Source organism: Cladophialophora carrionii (assembly GCF_000365165.1).
Source record: "Cladophialophora carrionii CBS 160.54 unplaced genomic scaffold supercont1.1, whole genome shotgun sequence".
NCBI lineage: Eukaryota > Fungi > Ascomycota > Eurotiomycetes > Chaetothyriales > Herpotrichiellaceae > Cladophialophora > Cladophialophora carrionii.
The window spans coordinates 5,418,992-5,443,722 of NW_008481816.1; the positions used below are offsets into that span (position 1 = coordinate 5,418,992).

The 24,731-nt window shown below is 53.7% G+C and overlaps 7 protein-coding genes across 7 annotated transcripts; 4 read left to right on the forward strand and 3 right to left on the reverse strand.

The window, feature by feature from the left end:
* Positions 1 to 198: 198 nt before the first annotated feature.
* G647_01955 (uncharacterized protein) lies at positions 199 to 1,885 on the reverse strand (the record flags this gene model as incomplete). The annotated part of the gene is made up of 3 exons (XM_008725354.1): positions 199 to 1,706; positions 1,760 to 1,785; positions 1,839 to 1,885. 3 exons carry the CDS (start codon positions 1,883 to 1,885, stop codon positions 199 to 201), a joined length of 1,581 nt encoding a protein of 526 aa, XP_008723576.1.
* A 4,236-nt stretch (positions 1,886 to 6,121) lies between these two features.
* G647_01956 (1,3-beta-glucan synthase component FKS1) lies at positions 6,122 to 12,013 on the forward strand (the record flags this gene model as incomplete). The annotated part of the gene is made up of 3 exons (XM_008725355.1): positions 6,122 to 6,279; positions 6,331 to 11,610; positions 11,662 to 12,013. The coding sequence occupies 3 exons, from the start codon at positions 6,122 to 6,124 to the stop codon at positions 12,011 to 12,013; spliced, it is 5,790 nt and encodes a 1,929-aa protein (XP_008723577.1).
* A 474-nt stretch (positions 12,014 to 12,487) lies between these two features.
* Positions 12,488 to 14,241, forward strand: G647_01957 (uncharacterized protein; the record flags this gene model as incomplete). The annotated part of the gene is made up of 5 exons (XM_008725356.1): positions 12,488 to 12,715; positions 12,773 to 12,873; positions 12,932 to 13,442; positions 13,491 to 13,982; positions 14,047 to 14,241. The coding sequence occupies 5 exons, from the start codon at positions 12,488 to 12,490 to the stop codon at positions 14,239 to 14,241; spliced, it is 1,527 nt and encodes a 508-aa protein (XP_008723578.1).
* Positions 14,242 to 16,297: 2,056 nt separating this feature from the next.
* On the forward strand, positions 16,298 to 16,908 carry G647_01958 (uncharacterized protein; the record flags this gene model as incomplete). Its single annotated transcript, XM_008725357.1, has 2 exons — positions 16,298 to 16,441; positions 16,513 to 16,908. 2 exons carry the CDS (start codon positions 16,298 to 16,300, stop codon positions 16,906 to 16,908), a joined length of 540 nt encoding a protein of 179 aa, XP_008723579.1.
* A 1,562-nt stretch (positions 16,909 to 18,470) lies between these two features.
* On the forward strand, positions 18,471 to 19,321 carry G647_01959 (uncharacterized protein; the record flags this gene model as incomplete). Its single annotated transcript, XM_008725358.1, has 2 exons — positions 18,471 to 18,826; positions 18,937 to 19,321. 2 exons carry the CDS (start codon positions 18,471 to 18,473, stop codon positions 19,319 to 19,321), a joined length of 741 nt encoding a protein of 246 aa, XP_008723580.1.
* Positions 19,322 to 20,416: 1,095 nt separating this feature from the next.
* G647_01960 (uncharacterized protein) lies at positions 20,417 to 21,268 on the reverse strand (the record flags this gene model as incomplete). Its single annotated transcript, XM_008725359.1, has 1 exon — positions 20,417 to 21,268. One exon carries the CDS (start codon positions 21,266 to 21,268, stop codon positions 20,417 to 20,419), a length of 852 nt encoding a protein of 283 aa, XP_008723581.1.
* A 1,820-nt stretch (positions 21,269 to 23,088) lies between these two features.
* G647_01961 (uncharacterized protein) lies at positions 23,089 to 24,645 on the reverse strand (the record flags this gene model as incomplete). The annotated part of the gene is made up of 2 exons (XM_008725360.1): positions 23,089 to 24,248; positions 24,330 to 24,645. The coding sequence occupies 2 exons, from the start codon at positions 24,643 to 24,645 to the stop codon at positions 23,089 to 23,091; spliced, it is 1,476 nt and encodes a 491-aa protein (XP_008723582.1).
* Positions 24,646 to 24,731: the final 86 nt, after the last annotated feature.

The following is a 24,731-nucleotide window of genomic DNA, read 5'->3' on the forward strand; positions in this document are numbered from 1 at the left end:
CTTTTTGATCGCTGGAAAGCTTCGTGCCACCACGATTTCTGCATGTGGGAAACGACTGCTGGTCTTTCAATTGTTTTTCCTATCTAGACTACCCAATTTTGAAGACTCGCTAGACTCCATTGATGCTCTGAACTACTCCTGATGACTGAGCTAACGCTGCTAACCAGCTGACTTGGGCCTGCCCTGATTTTCATCCCTTTACAACAGAATCATGCCCGCTCCACTAACAAACGCAACGGTAAGAGCAGCGGCAACTGACAGGAAGCCGAATTGGCTAGAAGCAGAGAAACCAGGAACGCCAGCATTGGGACTGCTGCTGCCACTAGAACCAGAGCCGGAGCCGGAGGCGGAGCCTGACCCAGACCCAGATCCAGATCCACCAGTACCACTTGGTGCAGAGGTGACCGTGCCAGTGCCTGCACTACCAGCCTGGCTGATCAAAGATGCACAGTTCCCGGTCGGGGCAGTGGGGGAGGCTGTAGTCGCAGATCCGCCGAAATCGCAAGCCGAGGCACCGTTCCCTTGAGCAGCTTGTTGTTCGTAGTAGGTATTAAGTGCCCAACCAAGCTGTTGTTCGGGGTTGCACATGCCGTATGCACCATAGTCGCCCGTGGTTGCGTTCGCGGTAATACCGTCACAGACACCATCGGCCAGACCGCAAACAACGCCAAACAGCTCACCCACATCTTCTGAGTCCACATTGTTCGGTCGGCACGTCAGAGCGTTGAACATGCACTCGCATAGTTCCTGGTTTGGCGTAGGTGGGAGAGAGGAAGAGGCTTGCCAGTCGTTGTTGACGCTTGGGCATGCTGCGCCAGCGGTGTTGGTAGGACTGTAGCTGGCCGAGTTGACTCCGGTTGGGGAGATCTTTGCAATCTGGCTCGACAGGGCATTGAAATCGGCCAGGGTGCTGACTGAGTTGCCGTCAACCGAAACGAGGCCATAGTCGTTGACTTCCTGAAAGTACATGTACACAATGCCACCAGACCAGACGGGGGTCATCTGGGGACCGTACAAGGCCTGAACTTCGGTGAACTCGCGAGGCTGGACGGTGTTGCATCCGTACTCAGCGAAGAACACGGGCACATTGTAACTCTCGAACTCTGCCGTTCGTTGATCAAATCCTGACTCTGTGTAGCTGGAGTCTCCGCACCAGGAGTAGATATTGTAACCCCAGAAATCAATCGCATCTTCCGGGTTTCCACAGTCAAAGTAATTGGCCAGGTTCTCGCGAATTTCCGCATCGTCGTTGGTGGCATAGCCCACCCCGATTGGGCGGTAGTTCTGTTGCTTGATGTACGCCTTCATGTCTCGGACGGCAGCCTTCACGAAAGCACTGGCATCGGTGTTTGTGTTATTATTGGACACCTCATTTCCTGCAAAGAAACCTAGTGTGTTTGAGTATTTCGCCAGGTTGTCGATGACGGCAGTGTAGCGAGCGTACAAGTCGTCGTTCCAGGTCGGGCTGTCTCGAATGATGGAGTTGCCTGGTGACGACAGATCAGAGATGACATAGATACCGGCGTCAGCCAGCATGCTCATGCACTCGTCATGGTTCTGCGTGGGATCGATCGCGTAGGTTCGAATGGTATTGGTGCCCAACTGGACGAGGTAAGGGATATCTCGCTGGCATGTGGAGGGGTCGGCGAGAGGATCGATGTAGTTGTCGTTGTTGCCTGAGGTTGTGCCATTGCCCAGATAATCCTCTGTCAAGCACGTCAACTGATATCCTTGCTGGACGAGTGAGTCCTTAACGTACGTTGGTAGGCGACGCCCTTCATGAAACTTCGCCAGGTCAGATAAGAACCATCCAGGCTGGGGAGAACCGGTGCACTTACAATTGCGTTCCATTAGTCTGGTAGAAGAATTTGGAGCCCTGGAGCATAGCGCATCAGCACAATCTTCTTTCCCGTCACACAACGAAGGGTATATCGTCGTACTTTGATCACGATTGGGTCCACATCTGCATATGCAGACCTGATCAAAAGAGCAGCGCCTGCGACAGCAGTCGCAGCGGCAGAGAAACTCTTCATGCTGAAGATGGTCGGGAATGAAGATGAGGCCCAGTGCTATCTGGCCCGCGAAAATGGTGTAAGAGGCGTGATCAGGGCGCAGCGACAACAAGAATGTTGCTCCCTGGATTAAGTGGTAACGAGCTGTCACTGCCAATAACGGCAGGAACGAGGGACAAATGGGTCCGCAAATATAGAAAGAGTGTCACGAAGGTGTAGTCCAAGAGGCAAAAGTGAAAAAACCACAGGTCGGGAAAAAAAGTGTAGGTCTACAAACAAACACTACTGGTGACAGTGACTGGATCAAGGGGAAGGGGGGAGGGAGAAGAGATAGCGAAGCATCCCATCCGTAACGATCCAAATTGGGAGCGGTACAACGAGCATCTGGCGACTCACGCCTGGACAGCTTGCTTAGCAATGCAGATTCGGTTCTTACAGGCACCCATGCCCCGTCCGCGGTGCCCCTTTAGGCGGTACACGCCCCCAAAATGCGTCCCCGGGGTTGCGAGTTATGGAGCTGGACTCCCACGACTCCGTACTGTGTAGATCTGTTATTGATTGGTCTTCCACTTGCCGCAGATCGTGTGTCGATTGCACTGTCCACACACCCACCGCAGGGGCCGGCGCAACACGACGCAGGCGAACACGCGTCCCTTTCCCCATCCGGTTCCTCGGCCATTCAGGAATGCTGTGTATGAGGTAGGTCAGTGCACATTTCCACCGATTAATGGTTGCTGGTTGCTGTGCAACACGCCAATACTGAAGAAATTTGCGCGTCCGGAAGATGTTGCTGTCGAAGGAATACGAGAGTACTGACGCCGAGCAGCAAGAGGGAGGGATGGACTTATGAGTTGCATAACTTGGGATTCGGAATTATTTCTACGGCTCCTGACTCCTGAGCTCCTGACCGGACAACATTATCCGGCTCTGTAATCTGGCAGATCAAGGTGGATTCAATCATCACATGAATATTTGCTGAGGTGGACCGGTCTTTTACGAGTCACTCGAGGAGACAGTGCTGGGATCCAAGCTCCGTAAGGAGTATCGAAGTTCGACATGGGCATAAGGTCTACTGTGAATATCGATGCAGCACGAAACACATGGTTTGCCACGGTTCGACAGAGGCAAATGAGAGTCGACGCAGTGGAGGAACAAGCTCTGCGTGTCTCACCATTGAAGCTGTGGGTGCATGATCTTCCAACAGCTTGTCTCGAGCTTCTTCAGACGTGTCTCGGCCTTGGAACATCTTTCAGGTGAAAGGTGATCCTGATATGCGAGCGAGCTCTCCGCACAGTTCCTCTCATTTGTCCGCGAGCGAAATTGGCTGTCTGAGTCGCCGATGTGGTAAAAGGATGATTGGAGGGCGGCCCCCTTTTCCCTACACACTCCACATTCGCCTCTTGACAATCACGACTTCGGTCGATGACGGCTCTTGTCAACCTTAAATAGCAATCGCCACTGACAGATATCCGTTGAGCTTTCGCCAGCTAAATGCTTGTTCTATTTCGGAAGAAGAGCTTCGACAAGCTGATCAGGGTCGAGCTCCAGAGAGCCTGCCTAGTTACTTGACGGGCCATTGGTACTGGAGAGCATGGCAAGACAAAAGATATCCAGACGGAGACGGAGTGTCTGCTGGATCAATTCAGGAGAAAGGATCGCTAGTGAGAAACTTTCATGTTGAGAATCTTGAAATGAATTATCCGGGAACCACACCTGGATATCCACCGGTCCACCTGGCGTGAATCACTGCTGATCAATGCTTCGAGGCCCACAAAATGCATGATGATGGCTTTTGCGGCTTGCAGCCGCCGTGAATTGTGCTGCGTTGAAGGAATGAATACTACATACCCTACCTTGTAAGCACAATGTGCGGACTTTGCGTCAGGGAAGTTGATGTGGTATGAATAATGGCGGGCATGCATATCTGGCAGCTCAATCTACAGAGCACAGACTTACTGACTCGTGGACTGCGTGCGAGTAGAGACAGAAGTGACCCGTCACAGCTCAATCGGAACAATGGGGAAATCCCTGAGTTGCTACCGGGTACAGCCTCCAACTGTGTCGACGAAGAGCAACACGTTTGCCGGCGAGACGATCGGGTGGCCTACCCAGTAGATCCTATCTCGCACTGTGTACTCCGGACTCTGTACTTGTACGCGTACCCGTAGGAGGGCGATGGTGCTCAACATGAGTGGGCGGCGTATAAAACCCCGTTTTATGCAGCTTAACAATAGTGTTTCTTGGAGCGATTACCACCACAGTGATGTGTACGTACTTATTTGTACATATATTGCTGCGCCGGAACAGCCGCGTTATCAGGATATGCACATCTCTTCTCGAAAGCCCGTGGCTGCTTGCTACTTCCCCTGCTAGATTATGGTTCGGCGATTGTGATTATGCATCTACATCTTGCGGAGAACGACAACTGTGTCTGCTCGTCGGAACTGAAGGCGGACGGATACATGCAGTGCATCTGGAGACAATTTTTCCGAGACGCAGTTGAGATCTGCGACACCGGAAAGGCCACCAGATGAAACAGCTGCCGTGTGACCAGCTCTTCAGACCACATCCTGTGGACGGAAGCGTGCATGCTGTTGAACAGCTCTTCAGTATTCTGAGTGCCGTGTCTGTGGCGAGAGACTTGGTAGATCCTGAGCGGATATGATTGCCATTGACATGAGGCTCACATATGGTGTACTGCGAGTTTTCTGCATAGCCACATAATTACGAACGATCCCAGCCTCATCAGGATAACGTGTGCCAGAGATAGCAGTGCGGACGCATAAGGGCGGGAAGCCTGTCCGTAGCGCACTAAGCGATGCACGTTAAAAAGCATGATGACGCTGGGCGCGTGTCGCAATCAAGGAGTTAGGAGCGAATTGCAAGGAACAGACGAGCGTGAGGCGTGAGATAGTCGGCACGAGTGCCAGATAGGCGGTGGATTCTGTGCCCCCTAGGGTCGGGACTGACAAAGGATAATCAAAGTGTGTGGCGAAGCTCGTGGTCGTTGGTGGCCTGCCCTGGTTCGGCCGTCAAGCCCACCCAGCCCTCTCTGTGAGCTGTTGCTCCCTGGATTTTTGCCTCAAAGTACCCAGTACGGAGCAGGCTTGGTTAGTGGCCGGAAGCAGATCCAAGCAGCCACCAAGCTCATTTGCTCACACAGCAGCGCACCCCTGTCGGCCGAAATCAAACCCGCAGCTGGCCCGGGGTGGATGTTGCAGGCTCAAGGCCAGGACCACCCAAATTGCTTTGCCCACTGTGCCCGCCCTAACTGTCTCTGGCACACTCAACATCCGGCCCCTAAGCCCGAAACAAGCACGCCTGGCACCACCTGCAGTCCTGGCACAGTCTAGCCGGTTTCCCCCCAAACCCTGTTGTCTCCCCTGTCCTACGGCACGCCCAGCATCCTTTGTGGCCTTTTCTCCATTATTCAACCCAGCCTCACACCTGCTCACTCTCAGCAATTGTGCTTTCGTACTGTCGTTTCTTCCTCCTCCTTGTTGTCTTGGACTCGCTTCTATCGCTGCGAGAAGAAGGACATCAACACCGAGGCGTTGTCACCAAAAGTCTTGGGAAGGTGCAAACGGTCAGCTCGGGGTCCGTAAAACCAGGGCGACGCTGCACGCAACGCGCGCCTTCCGCTGCAGGACATTGGCTGAGCAACCAAGACGCTCTGCCCCCTTCATTCGTTTCACAACAACCGTCACTCAATTCTACCTGCCACCGCGAATTCACCTTTTCACTGCGATCTCGACGCCTGAGGCAGCCCGTTGACCCCCGCCGCTGTCTTCTTCAATTATTCGAGAATAGACCGACACAATTTCACCGGCGACTCTGCACACTTTTCAGCATCTTTGCCTCGCTTACGCCCGGACCAAACACTCGCTGCTTATACCTGTATCACGACTAATATCACCACCACTATCACCACCAGCTGCGAAACTTAGCTCTCTGCACATACCGGGTATCTGATTGAGAGGACATTGTTCATGGGACTACTGTGAAGTGCGTAGAAACCAAGCAGCTGCTCCCCCTGAATGGGATGCTGCCCATTTTATCCGCGAGCATTGTCCGGCTGACTTTTCTTTCTCTAGGACCTCAAACCAAAAATGTCTGGCCATCCTCACCAGGGCGGCTATGATGATGGCTACAACGGCCAGCATCATGGCAACGACGCCTACTACCAGGACGACCAGCAGCACGGTTACCATGACCAATACGACTACGGCCACCAGCAACATGGCGGCGAGGGATATTACGATGAATCGTGAGGAATAATCAGCTCAGCGATGCCGAGGCCGTTTGCTAACAGTTACAGTGGCTACTACAATGCCGATGCTTCCAATCCCTACCACAACGACGGTGGATACTACGAAGGCCACCAAGGCTATCAAGATGATTACTATGATGGGCAATACTACGATCAAGGCGCTGCCGGCCAGCACCCCCAAGGTCAACGCCCAAGACGTCGTGGACATGACTCGGAAGAGGACTCTGAGACATTTAGCGACTTCACCATGAGATCAGACATGGCCCGTGCAGCTGAAATGGATTACTATGGGCGGGGAGACGAACGATACCATAGTGGTTATGAGGGCCAGGGAGGCCGTGGCTACAGACCTCCTTCCTCCCAAATATCTTACGGCGGCAATCGATCATCTGGCGCATCGACTCCGATCTATGGGATGGATTATAACAATGCACTTCCTGCTGGCCAACGATCCCGCGAACCCTACCCTGCCTGGACCTCAGACGCTCAGATTCCTCTGTCAAAGGAAGAGGTTGAGGACATCTTCTTGGACCTGACTGCAAAATTTGGCTTCCAACGAGACAGTATGCGCAACATGTACGATCACATGATGACTCTGCTGGACTCCCGTGCCTCCAGAATGACCCCCAACCAAGCCCTGCTCTCTCTGCACGCGGACTACATCGGCGGTGACAACGCAAATTACCGTCGATGGTACTTTGCGGCTCATCTGGACCTTGACGATGCTGTTGGCTTCGCCAACATGAAGCTCGGAAAAGCCAACCGGCGCACACGAAAAGCGCGAAAGGCGGCTGCAAAGAAGGCGAAAGAGAATCCACAAAATGAAGAAGCGACCTTGGAGGCCCTGGAGGGTGACAACTCGCTCGAGGCTGCTGAGTATCGCTGGAAGACAAGGATGAACAAAATGTCGCAGCATGATCGTGCTCGCCAGATTGCCCTCTACTTGCTCTGCTGGGGCGAAGCGAATCAGGTCCGTTTCATGCCTGAAGCTCTGTGCTTCATCTTCAAGTGCGCCGACGACTACTTGCACTCTCCTGCCTGCCAAAATCGCGTGGAGCCTGTGGAGGAGTTCACTTACCTGAACAATGTCATCACACCTCTGTACACCTATATCCGAGACCAAGCCTACGAAATCATCGATGGAAAATATGTCAGGCGCGAAAAGGACCACAACAGAATCATCGGTTACGACGACATCAACCAACTCTTCTGGTATCCCGAAGGCATCGAGAGGATTGTCATGACCGATAAGAGTCGTATTGTTGATCTCCCCCCTGCCGAGCGATACTTGAAGCTCGGTGAAGTCAACTGGAAAAAGGTTTTCTTCAAGACGTACAAGGAAACCAGATCCTGGTTCCATTTGTTGGTCAACTTCAACCGTATCTGGGTCATCCACTTGACAACTTTCTGGTTCTACACGGCCTTCAACGCTCCGACGCTGTACACTAAGAATTATCAGCAACAGCTAAACAACAAGCCCAACGCACCTGCGCAATGGTCTGCGGTCGCTCTTGGTGGCACCATCGCCTCTCTGATCCAGATACTGGCTACCCTCGTTGAATGGTCGTACGTCCCTCGGAAGTGGGCAGGTGCACAACATCTGACAAAGCGGCTGCTCTTCCTCATCGGTGTCTTCGTCCTCAACATTGCTCCCAGCGTCTACATTTTCGGTATCAAGCAGACTGGACAGATCTCGTTGATCTTGGGTGTTGTCCAGTTCCTGATCGCACTGGCCACATTCTTCTTCTTCTCAATCATGCCTCTAGGTGGACTGTTTGGCAGTTACCTCACCCGAAACAACCGCCAATATGTCGCCAGTCAGACTTTCACGGCTTCTTACCCCCGTCTTAAGGGAAACGACATGTGGATGTCCTATGGTTTGTGGATCATGGTCTTTGCAGCCAAGTTGGCTGAATCTTACTTCTTCCTGACTCTGTCGTTCCGCGACCCCATCAAGATTCTGTCCTACACCAAGATTCAACACTGCCAGGGCGACAAGATTCTCAAGGACTACCTTTGCAAGTACCAGCCCCAGATCTTGCTTGGCATCATGTTCTTCACCGACCTGATTCTATTCTTCTTGGATACCTATCTGTGGTACATTATCTGGAACTGCGTCTTCTCAGTCGCTCGATCTTTCTACCTTGGTGTTTCTATCTGGACGCCATGGAGAAACATCTTCTCTCGACTGCCGAAGCGTATCTATTCCAAAGTCTTGGCCACAACTGATATGGAAATCAAGTACAAGCCAAAGGTGTTGATCTCTCAAGTGTGGAACGCCATTGTCATCTCCATGTACAGAGAGCACTTGTTGGCCATCGATCATGTTCAGAAGCTGCTCTACCACCAGGTTCCTTCGGAGCAGGAGGGCAAGCGCACACTCCGGGCACCGACCTTTTTCGTTTCGCAGGAAGATCACTCGTTCAAGACCGAATTCTTCCCGTCGCAGAGCGAAGCCGAACGGCGTATTTCATTCTTCGCGCAGTCGCTCTCCACGCCGATCCCTGAGCCTGTCCCCGTCGACAATATGCCAACCTTCACGGTTCTCATTCCACACTACGGCGAGAAGATTCTGCTGTCCCTGCGAGAAATTATCAGAGAGGATGAGCCATACTCTCGCGTCACGCTCTTGGAGTACCTCAAACAGCTCCATCCTCACGAGTGGGACTGTTTCGTCAAAGACACCAAGATTCTGGCAGACGAAACCTCGCAATTCAATGGCGACTATGAGAAATCCGAGAAGGACACCGCAAAGAGCAAGATCGACGATCTGCCATTCTACTGCATTGGTTTCAAGTCGGCTGCGCCGGAGTACACTCTGCGAACTCGTATCTGGGCCTCGCTCCGCTCTCAGACACTCTACCGCACAATTTCTGGTTTCATGAACTACAGCCGAGCCATCAAGCTGCTGTACCGTGTCGAAAATCCAGAAGTCGTTCAGATGTTTGGTGGTAACTCAGACAAGCTTGAGCGCGAGCTTGAGCGCATGGCGAGACGCAAGTTCAAGATTGTCGTCTCGATGCAGCGCTACGCCAAATTCAAGAAGGAAGAACGCGAGAACACCGAGTTCCTGCTCCGTGCCTATCCAGATCTGCAGATCGCCTATCTCGACGAAGAGCCACCGCAGAACGAAGGCGAAGAACCACGTCTGTACTCTGCTCTCATTGACGGTCACTCGGAACTGCTGGAGAATGGCATGCGTCGACCCAAGTTCAGAGTTCAGCTTTCTGGCAACCCCATTCTCGGAGACGGCAAGTCTGACAACCAGAATCATGCCATCATCTTCTATCGTGGTGAATACATTCAGCTTATCGACGCCAATCAGGACAACTATCTGGAAGAGTGCTTGAAGATCCGAAGCGTTTTGGCTGAATTCGAGGAGATGACCACAGATAATGTCTCGCCGTATACTCCTGGACTGCCTCCTACCAAGACCAATCCCGTCGCCATTCTCGGTGCTCGCGAGTATATCTTCTCCGAGAACATCGGTGTATTGGGTGACGTCGCTGCTGGCAAGGAACAAACCTTCGGTACCCTCTTTGCTCGTACCCTGGCGCAAATTGGTGGCAAGCTTCATTACGGTCATCCCGATTTCCTCAACGGCATCTTCATGACCACTCGTGGCGGCGTCTCCAAGGCCCAGAAAGGTCTCCATCTCAACGAGGATATCTACGCCGGTATGAATGCTTTGATCCGTGGCGGCCGTATCAAGCATTGTGAATACTACCAGTGCGGCAAGGGCCGTGATCTTGGATTTGGATCGATTCTCAACTTCACCACGAAAATCGGAACCGGTATGGGCGAACAGATGTTGTCCCGGGAGTACTACTATCTCGGCACACAGCTCCCTCTGGATCGCTTCCTGTCGTTCTATTATGCCCATCCTGGTTTCCACATCAACAACATGTTCATTATGTTGTCGGTGCAGCTGTTCATGATCGTCCTTATCAACTTGGGTGCCCTGCGACACGAGACCATCATCTGTTTCTACAACCGCAATGTTCCCCCGACAGATCCTCTCAGGCCTACTGGGTGCACAAATCTCAAACCAATCATGGAATGGGTCCAGCGCTGCGTCGTGTCCATCTTCATCGTCTTCTTCATCTCGTTTGTACCGCTCGTGGTGCAGGAGTTGACTGAACGTGGCTTCTGGCGCGCTGCCACCCGTCTGGCCAAGCACTTTGCCTCTGCTTCTCCGGTCTTCGAGGTGTTTGTGTGCCAGATCTATGCAAGCTCTATCCAGCAAGACTTGTCCTTTGGTGGCGCTCGATATATCGGAACTGGTCGTGGCTTTGCAACAGCACGTATCCCGTTCGGCGTGCTCTACTCCCGATTTGCTGGCCCCTCAATCTACCTGGGAGCGCGGTCTCTGATGATGTTGCTCTTTGCCACCATCACAGTCTGGGGAGTATGGCTCTTGTGGTTCTGGGTCTCCCTTCTTGGTCTCTGCATTTCGCCATTCATCTTCAACCCCCATCAATTCGCCTGGAACGACTTTTTCATCGACTACCGAGACTATCTCAGATGGCTGTCTCGCGGCAATTCTCGTTCACATGCCTCGTCTTGGATTGCCTTCTGTCGCCTTAGTCGCACTCGTCTTACCGGCTACAAGCGCAAAGCTCTCGGTGTCCCGTCGGAGAAGCTCAGCGGCGACGTCCCTCGTGCGCAATTCACCAGTGTGTTCTTCAGCGAGGTCGTGGGCCCGCTCGTCCTTGTCTGTCTCACATTGATCCCATACCTCTTCATCAATGCACAGACTGGCGTTCAAGGTGCTGATCTGAAAGACCCGACCAATTCTCTGATCCGAGTGGCTATCGTTGCCTTTGCCCCTATTGCCGTCAACGCTGGTGTGCTCGCTGCATTGTTCGGCATGGCTTGTTGTATGGGGCCTGTCTTGAGCATGTGCTGCAAGAAATTCGGCTCGGTGCTTGCGGCCATCGCTCACGGCGTTGCGGTTATCATGCTCTTGGCTTTCTGGGAGGTCATGTTCTTCCTCGAGGGCTGGATCTTCGCCAAGGCCCTTCTAGGCATGATTGCTGTCGTGGCTCTCCAGCGGTTCATCTTCAAGCTCATCATCGCCCTCTGCTTGACGAGGGAGTTCAAGCACGATACCTCCAACATAGCATGGTGGACTGGCAAGTGGTACTCGATGGGCTGGCACTCGATGTCCCAGCCTGCGCGAGAGTATCTTTGCAAGATCACCGAGCTTGGGTTTTTCGCAGCTGATTTCATCCTCGGTCATATCATCATGTTCATCATGCTGCCGGCTCTCTGCGTCCCATACATCGACAAGTTCCACTCGGTTATGCTCTTCTGGCTCCGACCTAGGTATGTTACTTCAGACCCGTCTTGTTGTTTCCGTGACTGACTCTGCCGCAGCCGTCAAATTCGACCTCCCATCTACTCGATCAAGCAATCTCGCCTTCGAAAGAGGCGTGTTATCCGCTATGCTATCTTGTACTTCATTATGCTCATCGTCTTCCTTGTTCTCATCATCGGACCAGTCATCGTCCGCAAATACATCAACAGTCTGCCAGAAATTCCGATGGATCTGCTACAGCCTACTGGACAGAACAACAACGACACCACGACCGGTGTCACCGGCTCTGCCCTGGTCAACTTTGGTCAAGATGCCGGCACGGCTGCAGCGACCCAAGCCGCTGCTACGAGCTCCAACTCGAACGATCCTTTCAGCTTCGGTGGTGGCGGTGACCGCTTCGTGCGGTGGTAAACAAATTCTGGTCTGTGTTCAATTGAGGTGCATGTGAACGGGGGAAGAAGATGCGCCCGGATACGGCCACTAATGAATTTGGACTTCTGTGTCGGCCATTGATCCGAACAATAATGATTGAAATGGCATAGACAAGCAGCCTGTTGCTCTTCAGCTGGGATCCAGCAAATATTGGGGATTACCAAGGCGTTGGAGGCGGTTGAACTATCGTTTTGCTGCTTAGAGATACTTGTACATGACAATCAAACCAATTGCACACAAGCAAAGAGACCATCCAGTCTGGTGCGTAGCTTAGCGAAGCCGGTGATGCCGGAGATTGGAAGACGCCCCTGAAATTGACGATTCACGTGACGTGCCGCGTCCTGCCATCCGCGACCCTGACAGCGTCGAAAATGATCAATCCTCCCACGGCCGCCATCCACTCTGTCGTTGCCGCAGTTCCACGCGCCTGACGAGATCATCGAGCGATCGACCATGGATCCTCACGATGCGCAAGAGTATGTCACCAATATAGCGAGTACAGCCGCCGAACAGTTCCAGAAGATCCCCGGGTCGGCCATCTTCCTCCGTTATGTGCAATCGAGTTACCAGAATGACCCTATCCGATCCGCCGTGGAGCTCTTTCTGGTCCTGTTTGCGATCCGGTATCTCCTCGCGCCCAAGTACTCGACGAAGCAGAACTACGTGAAGTTGTCAGAGGAGGTGGGCACATACACACAGGTGGACAAGAGGACGACGGAGGCGCTGACCCTGGAGTAGGAGATCGATGATCTGGTGGATGAATGGACCCCGGAACCGTTGGTTGCAAATACCACACCCTTTGAAGAGGCAGAATTAGAAAAGCGACCTGTCATTGTCGGGTATGTTCACGCCCGCGAAAGACATCTGCCTACCGATGTGCTGAACCTTGCCAAACAGACCCAGTGGCCCTCGCTCCAAACTTGCCAACGGCCGCACCGTCATGAACCTCGCGTCGTATAACTTTTACAATTTTATCTCCAACGAAACACTGAAAGAGCGGGCCATCCAGACACTGCGGACGTATGGAGTCGGCCCCTGTGGCCCGCCCGGCTTTTACGGCACGCAGGATGTGCACATGAAGATTGAGGCGGATATTGCAGCCTTCCTGGGCACGACTGCATGCATCATCTACGCGCAGGCCTTCTCGACCATCTCGTCGGTGATCCCGGCGTTTTCGAAGCGAGGCGACATTATCGTGGCGGACAAAGCGGTCAACTATGCAATCCGGAAGGGAATTCAGATCTCGAGGAGTGCGGTGCGCTGGTACGAGCATAATGACATGGAGGATTTGCAGAGGGTGCTTGCGAGAGTGACCAAAGAGCAGGCCAAGAAACCGCTTACGAGGCGGTTCATCATTACGGAGGGCTTATTTGAGAACACCGGCGACATGGTCGACCTACCTAAGATTGTGAGTTCTGCCGAAGGCATCGAGGGCTGTGCTAACCCGGCCGTGCAGATCGAGCTCAAGCTGAAGTACAAGTTCCGCCTGATTCTGGATGAGACGTGGTCATTCGGCGTGCTAGGACGAACGGGACGAGGCGTTACCGAACACCAGCATGTCGATGCGGCCGAGGTTGACATGATTGTCGGGGCTATGGCCGGGCCTCTCGCCGCCGCCGGGGGCTTCTGTGCTGGCTCAGATGAAGTGGTGGAACATCAACGCCTTTCAGCAGCGTCCTATACGTTCTCTGCTGCCCTGCCCGCCATATCGGCCGTAACGGCGAGCGAGACGCTCATGATGTTGCAGACCCAGCCGGATCTGTTCATTCAGTTGAAAGAGAACATCAAGGCCATGTGGCAGCAGATCGACCCGCGAAGTGATTGGGTGTCCTGCACGAGTGCCCCTGAGAATCCGATCATGCTACTTGTGCTGAAGCCGGAAGTGATCTCGTCAAGGAGGTTGAGCGTCGAGGACCAGCAGCAGTTGTTGCAGGATGTTGTGGACGAGGTAGGCATTTCCAGTTCCACCATCCATTGCTTCACAGAATGAGTGAGCTGATCCTGTGGCGCAGTGCCTGTCACAAAATGTCCTGATCACACGGGTCAAGACGCTTCCTGCGGGGCCGTCGGGCGCCAAAACCGACATCTACACGCCCTCGCCAGCACTGAAAGTATGCCTCACGATCGGCCTAACAAAGAAAGAGATTGAGAAAGCGGGCGTGACTATTCGGCACGCCATCACGAAGATCATGACGAGAAAGCGATAACCGGGCAGTTCAGCTGGTTACGACTCTCGACCAGCAGGGCGAAATGAGTTCCTTGCTCATTGTACAGTAGTTTCTTCCGAGCCTTGTAGAGTTGTAATAGCGTGTACTCGGTGATAGGATAGACGGAGTCGGGCTCACACACTCTGGGTCGTGCACGGCGTCTGGGTTGAGGACTTGGAAACGCCATGAGAGCGTGGCATCTTGTAATGAACAAAAATATTATGAGGCCGCAGGCCACGGACTGGTATATGCCAACTTAGGTACATGACAGACTGTACGAGTAATGCCACCCAGTCGTAGAGCGCAGTGCATGTGTTCTTCAGCCGCCCACGTGAGCAAATCCACGCCTAATCTCCCTCGTTCTCCTCCCAGCAATACCGCCGTCGTCATCACTCATCATCACTTTCCCAAAGCACAGGATTCTGCGGACGTCTCGAAGCCATGGCTGAATGCCACGCGAGAGTTTACGTCGCTCCTTTGCCGGATCCAGACAATTAAGCGACCGTTTCTCGCTTGGGGAGCCGAAGTGCGCCACGGATATTGATCACCGGGACAATTGATCATCACCATATCAGCCACATTCTCGTTCCCCCTGCAACAGCTGAGGGAAATGTACTCCGTGAGTTCTTGTGAATGCTTCTTGACTGTGAGAACCCGCATTTTTTGGGTCTGTGTGTTGGCGTCGGGCGTCCCATTCCCCATGCAACCTTTCGCTTCCCGTTCGCTTAACCGTTACATCGAAGGGGTCGGCAAGCGAGAGGGAGCGAGGGTTTGGCTTGAGATGGCCAGTGAGAGTGAGAGGTAAGCGAAGAGAGTTGGTCAAACTCGCTTGACGAAGCGAGGGGACGGTAAGGAGAGGAGAGACGAGACACGGAAGAGGGTCACATCATTGCATCTGACGCTGGCACGCGAGCAGATGAAGTGTCTCCAGCAGAAAGACCTGAGTGATGGAAGGAGACGAGCAATACGTTAGGTACGGAGTACACAGGAGCAGGCGACCGAGCATCCGGCGTATCTTTCTTCCGGGCTTCAAGCGAGGCCTACTTACAGTACACAGTAAGGGCGTCATTGATGAATCAGCGAGGGATCATTGAGGATTCACTGAGAGATCACTGAGAGATCAAGAAGTGGTCACCGCGAGTGCTTGGCCTTCCTTTTGCATTCTTCTTCGAGTTCATACATCTTACGGTCAAGGACGAGCACGCTGCACCAAGTCAGTCTGGTTTTAATCCTCTCGCCATCGACGACACGCCCAGGCTTTACAAGTTGGACTTCTGTTGCACCCGCATCACGACAAGGGTTCTTTGGCTCTTCGGCTCCTGACACCGCGACCAACGAACGGTCGTACTGAAGTCCATCAGCATGGCGTACACCTTCAGTCGCACCTGATTAGGCTGCCCCATATGGCTTCACTACAAGAGCTGAATTACACGACACTGACCAGCCTTCCATCTTGCTATGTACAAGACAGGGCTGATCGAGTACGGATGGACGCGTCTCTCCGCATCTGCCGCGTCCTCAGAACGCCTTCGGAAACCGGTTAGTTCGACGCCCAATTGCGGAGTTGCACGGTTCATCTTGCCCTGTGAGAGATGGTCTGCAGTGACAGGCTTCCTTCAGCTACTGCCATGGACATTTGCACTTTGCTATACCTGTTCCTGATCTACGCCATCGAATGATGCTCGAGATGATGGCTCGTGCACACAGCTTTCGCCGATGCCAAACGAACTTTGAGCGGGCGGTGAATACGGGAGAACCTGTCAAAGACGGGCGGTGAATCGGGAGAGCCTGTCAAAGTTGGCGGTGAATATGGATGATCCTGTCGAGATAGGTGAGCTGAAACGACCCGCGATGCTGGATGGTAAGTCGTGTCGACGTTGACAGGATCGGGCAACCGTTCGGTCCTTCGTCAACGTACTATAAAGCCGGCCATGTACAGCCCATCTGCCTCGTCTGCACTTCAACAACTGCTCTCATAACAGCTCCACAGCCTCACCAAGACATATCCTCCAAACGCTCGTTTCTGCCTCAAGCCTACACCGCTTAGGCTTGCATCATGTCTGTTCCTACCCAGCCCGCATTTATCCACGTCGGAACCTGGGATGATGAGACGAGAAAGCATCCGGCGATGAAATGGATGGAAGACTATACTCGCAACTTCAACAAGCGTGCAGATTGGGGTAAGGATGAATGCGACTGGGTGAGTTGTTTACCTCGAGCAGCATGCTGGGTTGTCCTGCAGCGATCCCGATAGCTGATATGCCGCTGCAGTTTTCTGCGGATTTCACACTCGTCAAACCCGACGGCTCCTCCCACACCGGCAACGCCCAGGCCTTCAAAGAGTCCAAGAGCATGTACCAATTCTTCACCTCGGAATCCCATGAACCATACCTGCTCGTCACATGGGAGACCAAGGACGGGTGGAACATGATCGGGCAAGCCCATCTTTTCGCCAATCTCCCAGGGCAGGCGACGCCCCAGGAGAAGAAAGTGAAGGATCTGCAGGGACGGGAGTGGGATGTCAAAATTCCAGGGGCATTCGTCTTCCACTACGTGAGGCAGTCGGGGGCGGCCCACGATGGAATCGTGCTGAAGAGGACGGAGATTATGAGTGACAGTTTGCCGGCCGTGCAGATGTTGATGGCGAGAGGGGTGATTAAGAAGTAGAGGAATCACGCCTATCAGGAGGACCAGGCCGAAAAGGTGACATTCATGAGGTTCAAGCGGGACTGCACCGGCTGTGTTGGTCACCTCTCTCTCTAGCAATTAATCTATCCTTTCATGAAGCTCTCTGTGCGCTCGTGTTCAGACGTCGCGCGCAATTAGATGTATGGCTGCCATTGAGAACCCAGTAATGATACTGGTCCACTGGTCTGACTCTGAGTATGACTATACGGTGGACTCGATATTCCGGCGCCGCGAGAAACTTGCTGGCACGCGAAGCTGCAGTCGGGGTCGAATCGGGTAAGGGCCGAGGTCGCCGAATAAGGTAAGGCGTGCTGGTGCCCCTCAGTTCCCCAAACTGCGGCATCACGCTTCCTCAAAATAGCCCGTCACCAATATCACCTTCATATCCGTCGCTGTCTCTACGTCTCTACCTGCACCAGCTTCTATACCTACACCTACATCAACGGCCTTGCAATGAGAAGTTCTAGCGGCGAGGTATCACAATAAGTCATTCCCTGCGAAGAGATGCGTCAATCTTACACTGCGTCGAGCAGGCAAGTCTCCGGGAGGAGCACCGACGTCCTGATGGCTTGCCCCAGCACGAGGCTCACCCGCTGACATGTTTGTTTAAGATTGACAACATTGTCGACTTCCATAACCCGGGGCCACTACTCTCCACAACTCCCCGTATTCAAGGACCCAGTAGCGAAAGCGTGTCGTGGCCCGTTTGTGATCACATCAGATACCGCTTTCAGGCTGGCTTGGCCCGACTAGCCCTACCAGGCTTTGCTCCTGTTTTCGAGTTGACTATGACAGCAGCTGGCTTCCTCGCTTGGTGTCTGATATGCACTGACAGGCACGGCTAAGCTACAGAGCTTGTGTCCGACACACCCACGTGCTTCTCTCTCATCCTCCGAATACGGATGCCAGGGCTGCTGGCTCGCTGGGTCAACTCGGATTCCAGTAATCGACAACAGTACCTGGTCTGTTCTCTACGTGTGTTCTTCCAGCCTTCTTCTGGAAGTCACGTTCCCATCGAGCCCAAAATGTCTACCGCTCAGGGCCAGTGTATATGGGAAAACACTACACCGAGGTGGCCTCAGTTGGCGGCTGAATTGCTAACGAATGTCAAGGCCTGGCGAAAGCACGGTATCTCGATGTATCATATTTCGTCTAAAGGACCTCAAGGATCGGTCTGACCCTGGATTGCGCCCGATTGGCGGACAGCGTGACGAGCAAGTCAGAGGTATTCCAAAAACAGTCCCTCGTATTGCTGAGCCTCCTTGTCCCAGGTACTGGAATACATGCAATTCCCTCTCGATGCAGCAACACGAAAGGACCGACTGCATCAATCTGTTCAGCCATTCATGACCTCTGGTCGCTGTACCATTGCTCGAGCTCAATGGGCTATAAAAGCCCTTTCCTCGACGCACCATGCTGGAATCATCATCGACCACCTCTCAATCCACTCACTCGACAAGCAGTTTCCTTTCGATTTTCTTTGGGTGTAACATCAGCCTTTCTGTTTCCTACAGTCAGTCTTTGCCTTCTTCGGGATCACCATGAAGACTTCAATCATCGCCGCCGCCGCCATCGCTGGTGTTGCAACTGCCACCAAAGGGAGCTCAGGTTACGGCGGGTATGACTCGAAAGCCAACGACTGCCCTTTTGTCCCGTCCCCCGACCAGTACATTCTGTTCGCCGATAACATCCAGACGATTTCGCGAGTTGACAAGGACAAGTCGTTCCTCAGATCCCAAGATCTCTACGTTGAGACGCCCGGAGACCTCGGCACTGCGTCCAGCTTCACCGTTCCAGACTTTGCGACTGGCGCCAACTGCTCCATCAATTTGGCCGTTCCCACCTCTGACCAGGTCTTGGGCGATCTCAGCCAGGTGACCTTCAGTGGATATGGAAAGTAAGTACACATTGCGCTCGCTCTTGATGATCTTTTGACCCGGCCGTTATTTTCGCTGTATGGCTCAAGCAATCGAGGGCGACTCGTCACTGACATTTCCTCCACCATAGCTTCAATTTCACCCGCCTGCTCAACAACCTCCCCAGCAGTGGCCTGACCGCCAACACACTGGGCACCGAAGTCCCCACTGGATCTCAAAAAGTCATCCCAGGTGAACTCTTAACCCTGGCGAGCTTTCCGTGCCCACCTCCCGGCACGCAGCTCCCCGGCATCATCGACTCCATCGATACCGTCCTCATCCTCAAGGATGCCCTTGGCCCGGTCTGCCTGTCCGGTCTGTTCGTCATCATCGAGCCCGTCGGCAACCCACCTGCGAGCCCACCTCGTCCGGCTGCCCCACCTGCTCCTGCTGCGACCACTTCGACCGGCGGCGGTGACCACACGTACAGCACGTACAGCACCGCCGCGACTTACAGCAGCGTCTGGCACTCTTGAGCATCGCAAGTGTCCAAAGGCGCGTCCGACACTACGTCGGACGCCAGTCACACAATGACTGAAAGGAGGGAACATCTGGGGATAGCCACTTACACGAGGTGGACGACTTAAGGCAAAATAGGACAGGATAAGATAGGATAAGGAAGGGGAAAAGAGTTCTCTCCAGAAAACCAAGTATGTTTGGCTTCGAACCCCCTGGTGTTCAGCATGCGGCAGGCGGCGCCTTCAGGAAATCTTGATTCTTACAATGCTTTTTGCCTCTATGTTCTGGATTACACGGTGTCCGCGTACTACAGTACCCATGATGACATATTCATCCACACAGACCGGCCCCCAAGCGCGTCGATGTCAGGCGGGGCGAGAGGCGGACTTTTCGATCCTTTGTATAGATTACATAGTACTACAGTAGTAGGTAGTCACTCGTTTGGGTATATCACCACGGTAATTATCAATGTCGGGGACTGGCTCTTGCTTGCTCCTTCCAGCACGTCGCCCCGAGTTGATTAGGCGGTACACTCCGCTACAGTAGAATGATTAACACCAGATCTCGAGAACCCCGTGATCAATACTTGGTGAACAGTGAAGTGAATATGTACTTCGGGAGGCTATGGAGGTTCGCCGACGTAGATCGAGTCAGTCAGTCAGTCAGTTACTCACTCACTCACTCACTCAGTTACTCCGTACAACTGACATGATGATTGAATGTACTGAATCTCTCTCAAACCCCGTAGACACCCAGTAGGGAGTCTAGCTGGTCTAGTCATTTGTTAGAGATAGGCCTGGCACGTATTGCAAATGACTTTGTATGTCTGTGTCTCGTGGTTGCAGTGCTAGTATGCTGGATACGCGGACATCGGCCGGACGCGGTATAACGAAAGCCAGAAACATCAAGGTTTGACGTCCGGATTAAATCACATACATACATGCATGAGTACATCGAGAATAGATATCGGCACCCAAGCACGACGGCCACCACCATATTGTCATCCACTCCTTGTCAACCGCTTCTACAGTACGACCACAGTGTTACCACCCGCTGCATGAGCGGCACCATCCACTCCTGTCGTACCGTTTCTACCACCACAGTGTTACCACTCACTGCATGAGCGGCACCATCCACTCCTTGTCGAACCGCTTCTGAATCTCCATGGCCTCGACGGAACTGCACGCCCTCTGAACCCGCGCGACGATCTCCATGGCCAGAATCTCGCTGTCGCCGACAAACGTCATGGCCTCGCAAGGTTCAAAGTTCAGGCGCTTCGTCCACGTCTTCTGCGTCTTCAGCCCCTTGGCCTCGGTCTTGAGCAGCTGCAGCGTGACCTTCTTGGCGTGAGCAATGCCGCCGCCAATGCCGACCTTCAACATGACGACATTGCCGCCCATTCTCTTGAGCGTGCTGCCGTTGTCCCCGGTCGCGGTGTCGAGGAATCGGTGCTCGATCACGTCGACGAACCAAGGCACGGAACCCGCCCGCTGGCCCGGCGGCGAGGGCACAGCCCACCTCGTGAACACGACCAGCTTGTTCTGCTGCATCAGGTTGTTGGAGGTCCACACGCTGGCGCCCTCGAGCCGGCGTTCCCACCGCTTGGCGCTCACGATGCTGCCCCCGCCTGTGACGTGGCCCAGGACGCTGAGGAACGCTTTCTGCCCGCCGGTCAGGTTCTTGTCCGGGTCCGTGGCGTCCATGTTCTTGACGATGCTTTCCTTGCGCTTTTGCTCCTTGGCCAGCAGCTCGTGCTGGCCCGCCGAGTATAGTGGGAAGAGCGGGATGTGGGACAAGTGAAGGTACCCAGGTGCGTACCCGCCTGTTTGACCTGCTTGCTCGGGGATGCCGGCCTGGGCGGCGCGCGTGATGGCAGCGTCAATCCGCTTGGTCGGGAGCTTGTTCAGGATTGACCATGGCGATTGATCTGATGTGGCGGTCGGGTCGACAAATGTGTCGGCCATTGTTGAAAGAGGGTTCACGAGTATTGGGGTTGAGGAAAAAGGGAGGGGGTCGAGAAGAGCAGTCAACGGGGAAAGAGAGGAAATCGGGACGTCTCTATATTCTGGGGGCTTCTGGCGGAAAGACTGGGTCGGTTTGGTTTCGTATGGCGAGCAATTCGCCTCACGCTCGACTCACTCTGCTATGTATCTCAGATTGTGAAGCGGCCCCAACGGCCAAGGAAGTATCCCAGCACCCGACCAGCTTTCTGGACAGCCCTTCCATGTCGATCGAGTTATGGCACAAGGGATGTGAACGAGCGACGATCTCGTGCGGGCCAGGCTTAGAACGACCTGATGCCTACCTGCCTGCCTACCTAAATGAGGCTGCACTGTCCATGTGCACATGCGGGTATCCAGGGTGTATGTTCCGCTGCGTGGCTCATGGCTCGTGTTCTGCCGCTCAAGCGTGTGCGTGACTTGGATACCGTTCGTGTTCGGTTCAGCTGCCAAGACCTCCGGCTGTTCTGGCGCATCCTCGAACGGAGGACAATTTGTGTCTGCCTCGTCAAGCTCGATTAAGCTTCCGAGTACGAAAGTTCTGCCGGTCTACAACTGGACCATTGAGTTGGCTCAGTAGGGCTGGACTGTTCCAGTCCGTGTTGAGCATGGTGCCCGTATGTCGTGTGTCTCAGACCCCATGCTGCGTTGCCGAGACCCAGGGTTTGATGCATCCAGCCCTATGGCCCTGTCCTCGTGGTTGTTGGTAGGCAGAGGGGTCCAATTGCAGGTCCTTAATGTTGTCTTGTGGGATGATAACTGGATAGAAGGCTGCATGCAGGGCTTGAAGAAGGTCGAATCGCTCATTTCTTTCGGCAAGAAAACAGAGTGGCTCAAAGGTTCTCGAGTTTCTATTCTTTGAGCTCTGCGTCGTAGGCCTCGACATAGAGCCCAAGTTAGCTTTCCCATGTCGGGACACGACCACCATGGAAGGAGAGATCGCGGAGATGAAAGCCTGTTCGTGGTGGGCTGCGAGCTCGGGGATTGCAGGCCGATGAAGAAGAGAGATTCAGGCCCCGCGATAGACAGGCCCCTCGGTAGACAGACCCTTCGGTCTAGAAGGCGAGGCCGACAGACTCGATAATGTCAGAAAGCCGAAGCTGAAGCAGGCCCGGTGAGGACATTCCGCGGGGTAGCCGTCTGAATGTAGCAGCCTCATGCTGGCTCCTTGATCATTGTGATTCGACATTTGACTGTCTTGAGTTCAGCTGAAAATTGACTCTTGTTCGAAATGTGAAACGGAAGTGAGGCAGCGATGAGTGGAAAGTGAAATTGTTAAGTTCCTGAGAAGGCACGTGATTACGCCAAGACTTTATTCCATGCTGTCGAGGTCCAAGCATTCAACCAAAATCGGGTCTGGATTGAGGAGGAGAGCGACGATGGATTTGACCCGGATCCGTTCAAGCCATGCCCTGACAATGCTGGAATTAAGTTTATGGCGGGAACAGAGTCAATCGGGAGACAGCTGGAGGAAGAGTGTATGTTCGGGGGAAGACCTTTTTAGGCTTCCGATGAAACATTATACCTCCCTGAGACCCTCAAATGGGACAATTTGTAGGTGAAAGCTTGTGTTCTGCACAAGTCACGTTTGGGACGAGGTATTCTTCTCCACAGCATGCTTGTGTGCCCCGACAAAAGTATTATAGCTCCACGTTGCCGCGTCGTTTTCATTACTGGATGCAGCAAAATCGGGGTGAAAGCGGTTGGAAGCTGTTGAAACCACTGTCTCGGGCTGGGATGCAGTATGATCATGACCGCACTGCATGCATTGTCATCGAGGATGGCTATTCTGGCACTGGAGCAAACCGAGACATCTGTCGCAGCTTCCGCCCATATTTGTAGAAGAGAAACGGAGCTGGGATGGCCAAGACGCACAGAAAGCCGAGGACGCTGGTAGCCCATGCCGTGCCCAAAGATTTATACATGCGTGGTGCAGCCAACGGAAAACCGGCCGCCACCAGACTCCTGACGATCGTGCTTGCCGCCATCGCACTGGCAGCGGACTGAAGGTAAATGTCCACCAGAAACGCCACAGCGTTGGTGAAGATGAGCATGATGCCACTTCCGATGAAGAATCCCGCGACAATTTGCGGAGCCGGGGAGATCTTGCTTGATGCAGTCCAGGCGAAGAAAAAGAGCCCGATGGGGAGAATGATGCTGCCGAGCATGACCAATGGTAGGCGGTCCTCGGGCAAGACCGAACCGCGAGCGCGTAGCCTGGGACGATAATATCGTTTCGAGTACAGCGCCACGCCGAAAGATGATACGACCACACTTGTCAAGATGCTCAAAAATGGGAGGGTCCCGGTACGAGGATCCCAACCTCTACCCTGGACGAAGCTGTATGGAAATGCAAAGAAGGTCAGATAGAGGATCCCATAGACGATGGCAATATATAACGCCATGACCATGAGCATCGGCTCCACGCAGAACATGATTGCCGGCTTGAACATGTACTTGTGTACGAATTCTGCAAAGGCTGGAGCTTTCTCGTCGTTCTGCTCTGTCAATGGTGAGGAATCTTGTGCTAGATTGGATTTCCTGTTCGCTCTTTGTTGGAGAATTGGGCCATATGTCTCGGGGACGAAGAGGAATGCCGGAATCCCAATGACGACGCCGAGAATGAGGGAAAGCCAGCCCGTCCAGTGCCAACCGAGGCTGCTTTCGGTGAGGAGGGCCCCAAAGATTGGGCCTAGGGTCGGGCCTACGTAAACAGCTACGGAGTAGACTGCGGTTGCGACGCCACGGTCCGCTGGCTCCCAGAAATCAGCGTAGGTGGCACCGACCAGGACCTGAGGTGAAGCCCCGAAGCAGCCGGCTAACAGGCGACATACAAGCAGCGCAGGGAGATTGTTGACCACTCCGATGGGTATTTGGAGGACTGTCCACACGAAGAAGGCCGAAAAGAGTGGTAGCCGACGTCCTTTGAATTCCGATAATGGACCTTCAGCGAGCACACCGTCAGGTCAGCACGAAGTGCGACGACTCGGAAACACATAGACAAGATGTAGAGCGTCGGACGTACCCCAAACAATAGGACCCACACTAAATCCCAACACATACAGCGACACTCCCAGGAGCGAAACTGTTTCACTGACGTCGAACTCCTTTGACGTTACGGCGATAGTTGCAGACCAGATAGAGCTCGCAAACGTGACGGCCGTCGTCATCAACGCGAGAAGAGTGGTAATGACCCATTTCCGCCATGTCGGAAGATCGAACGGACTTTCAAACGCCGCATCGACTGCCTGGTCGCCGTGGAGTCCGTCAGCGCGTGTTTCAGGCGGACCATGTTCGAGACCATGAGTAGGTGTAGCTGGCTTCTCGAGGTCGATTGACATGCTTCAGCCTCAGACAAAACATACCGACACCACAGACCAACGCTTTCACGACGCGAAGAGGAGATTTGAAGTCGACCGGCGCGAGT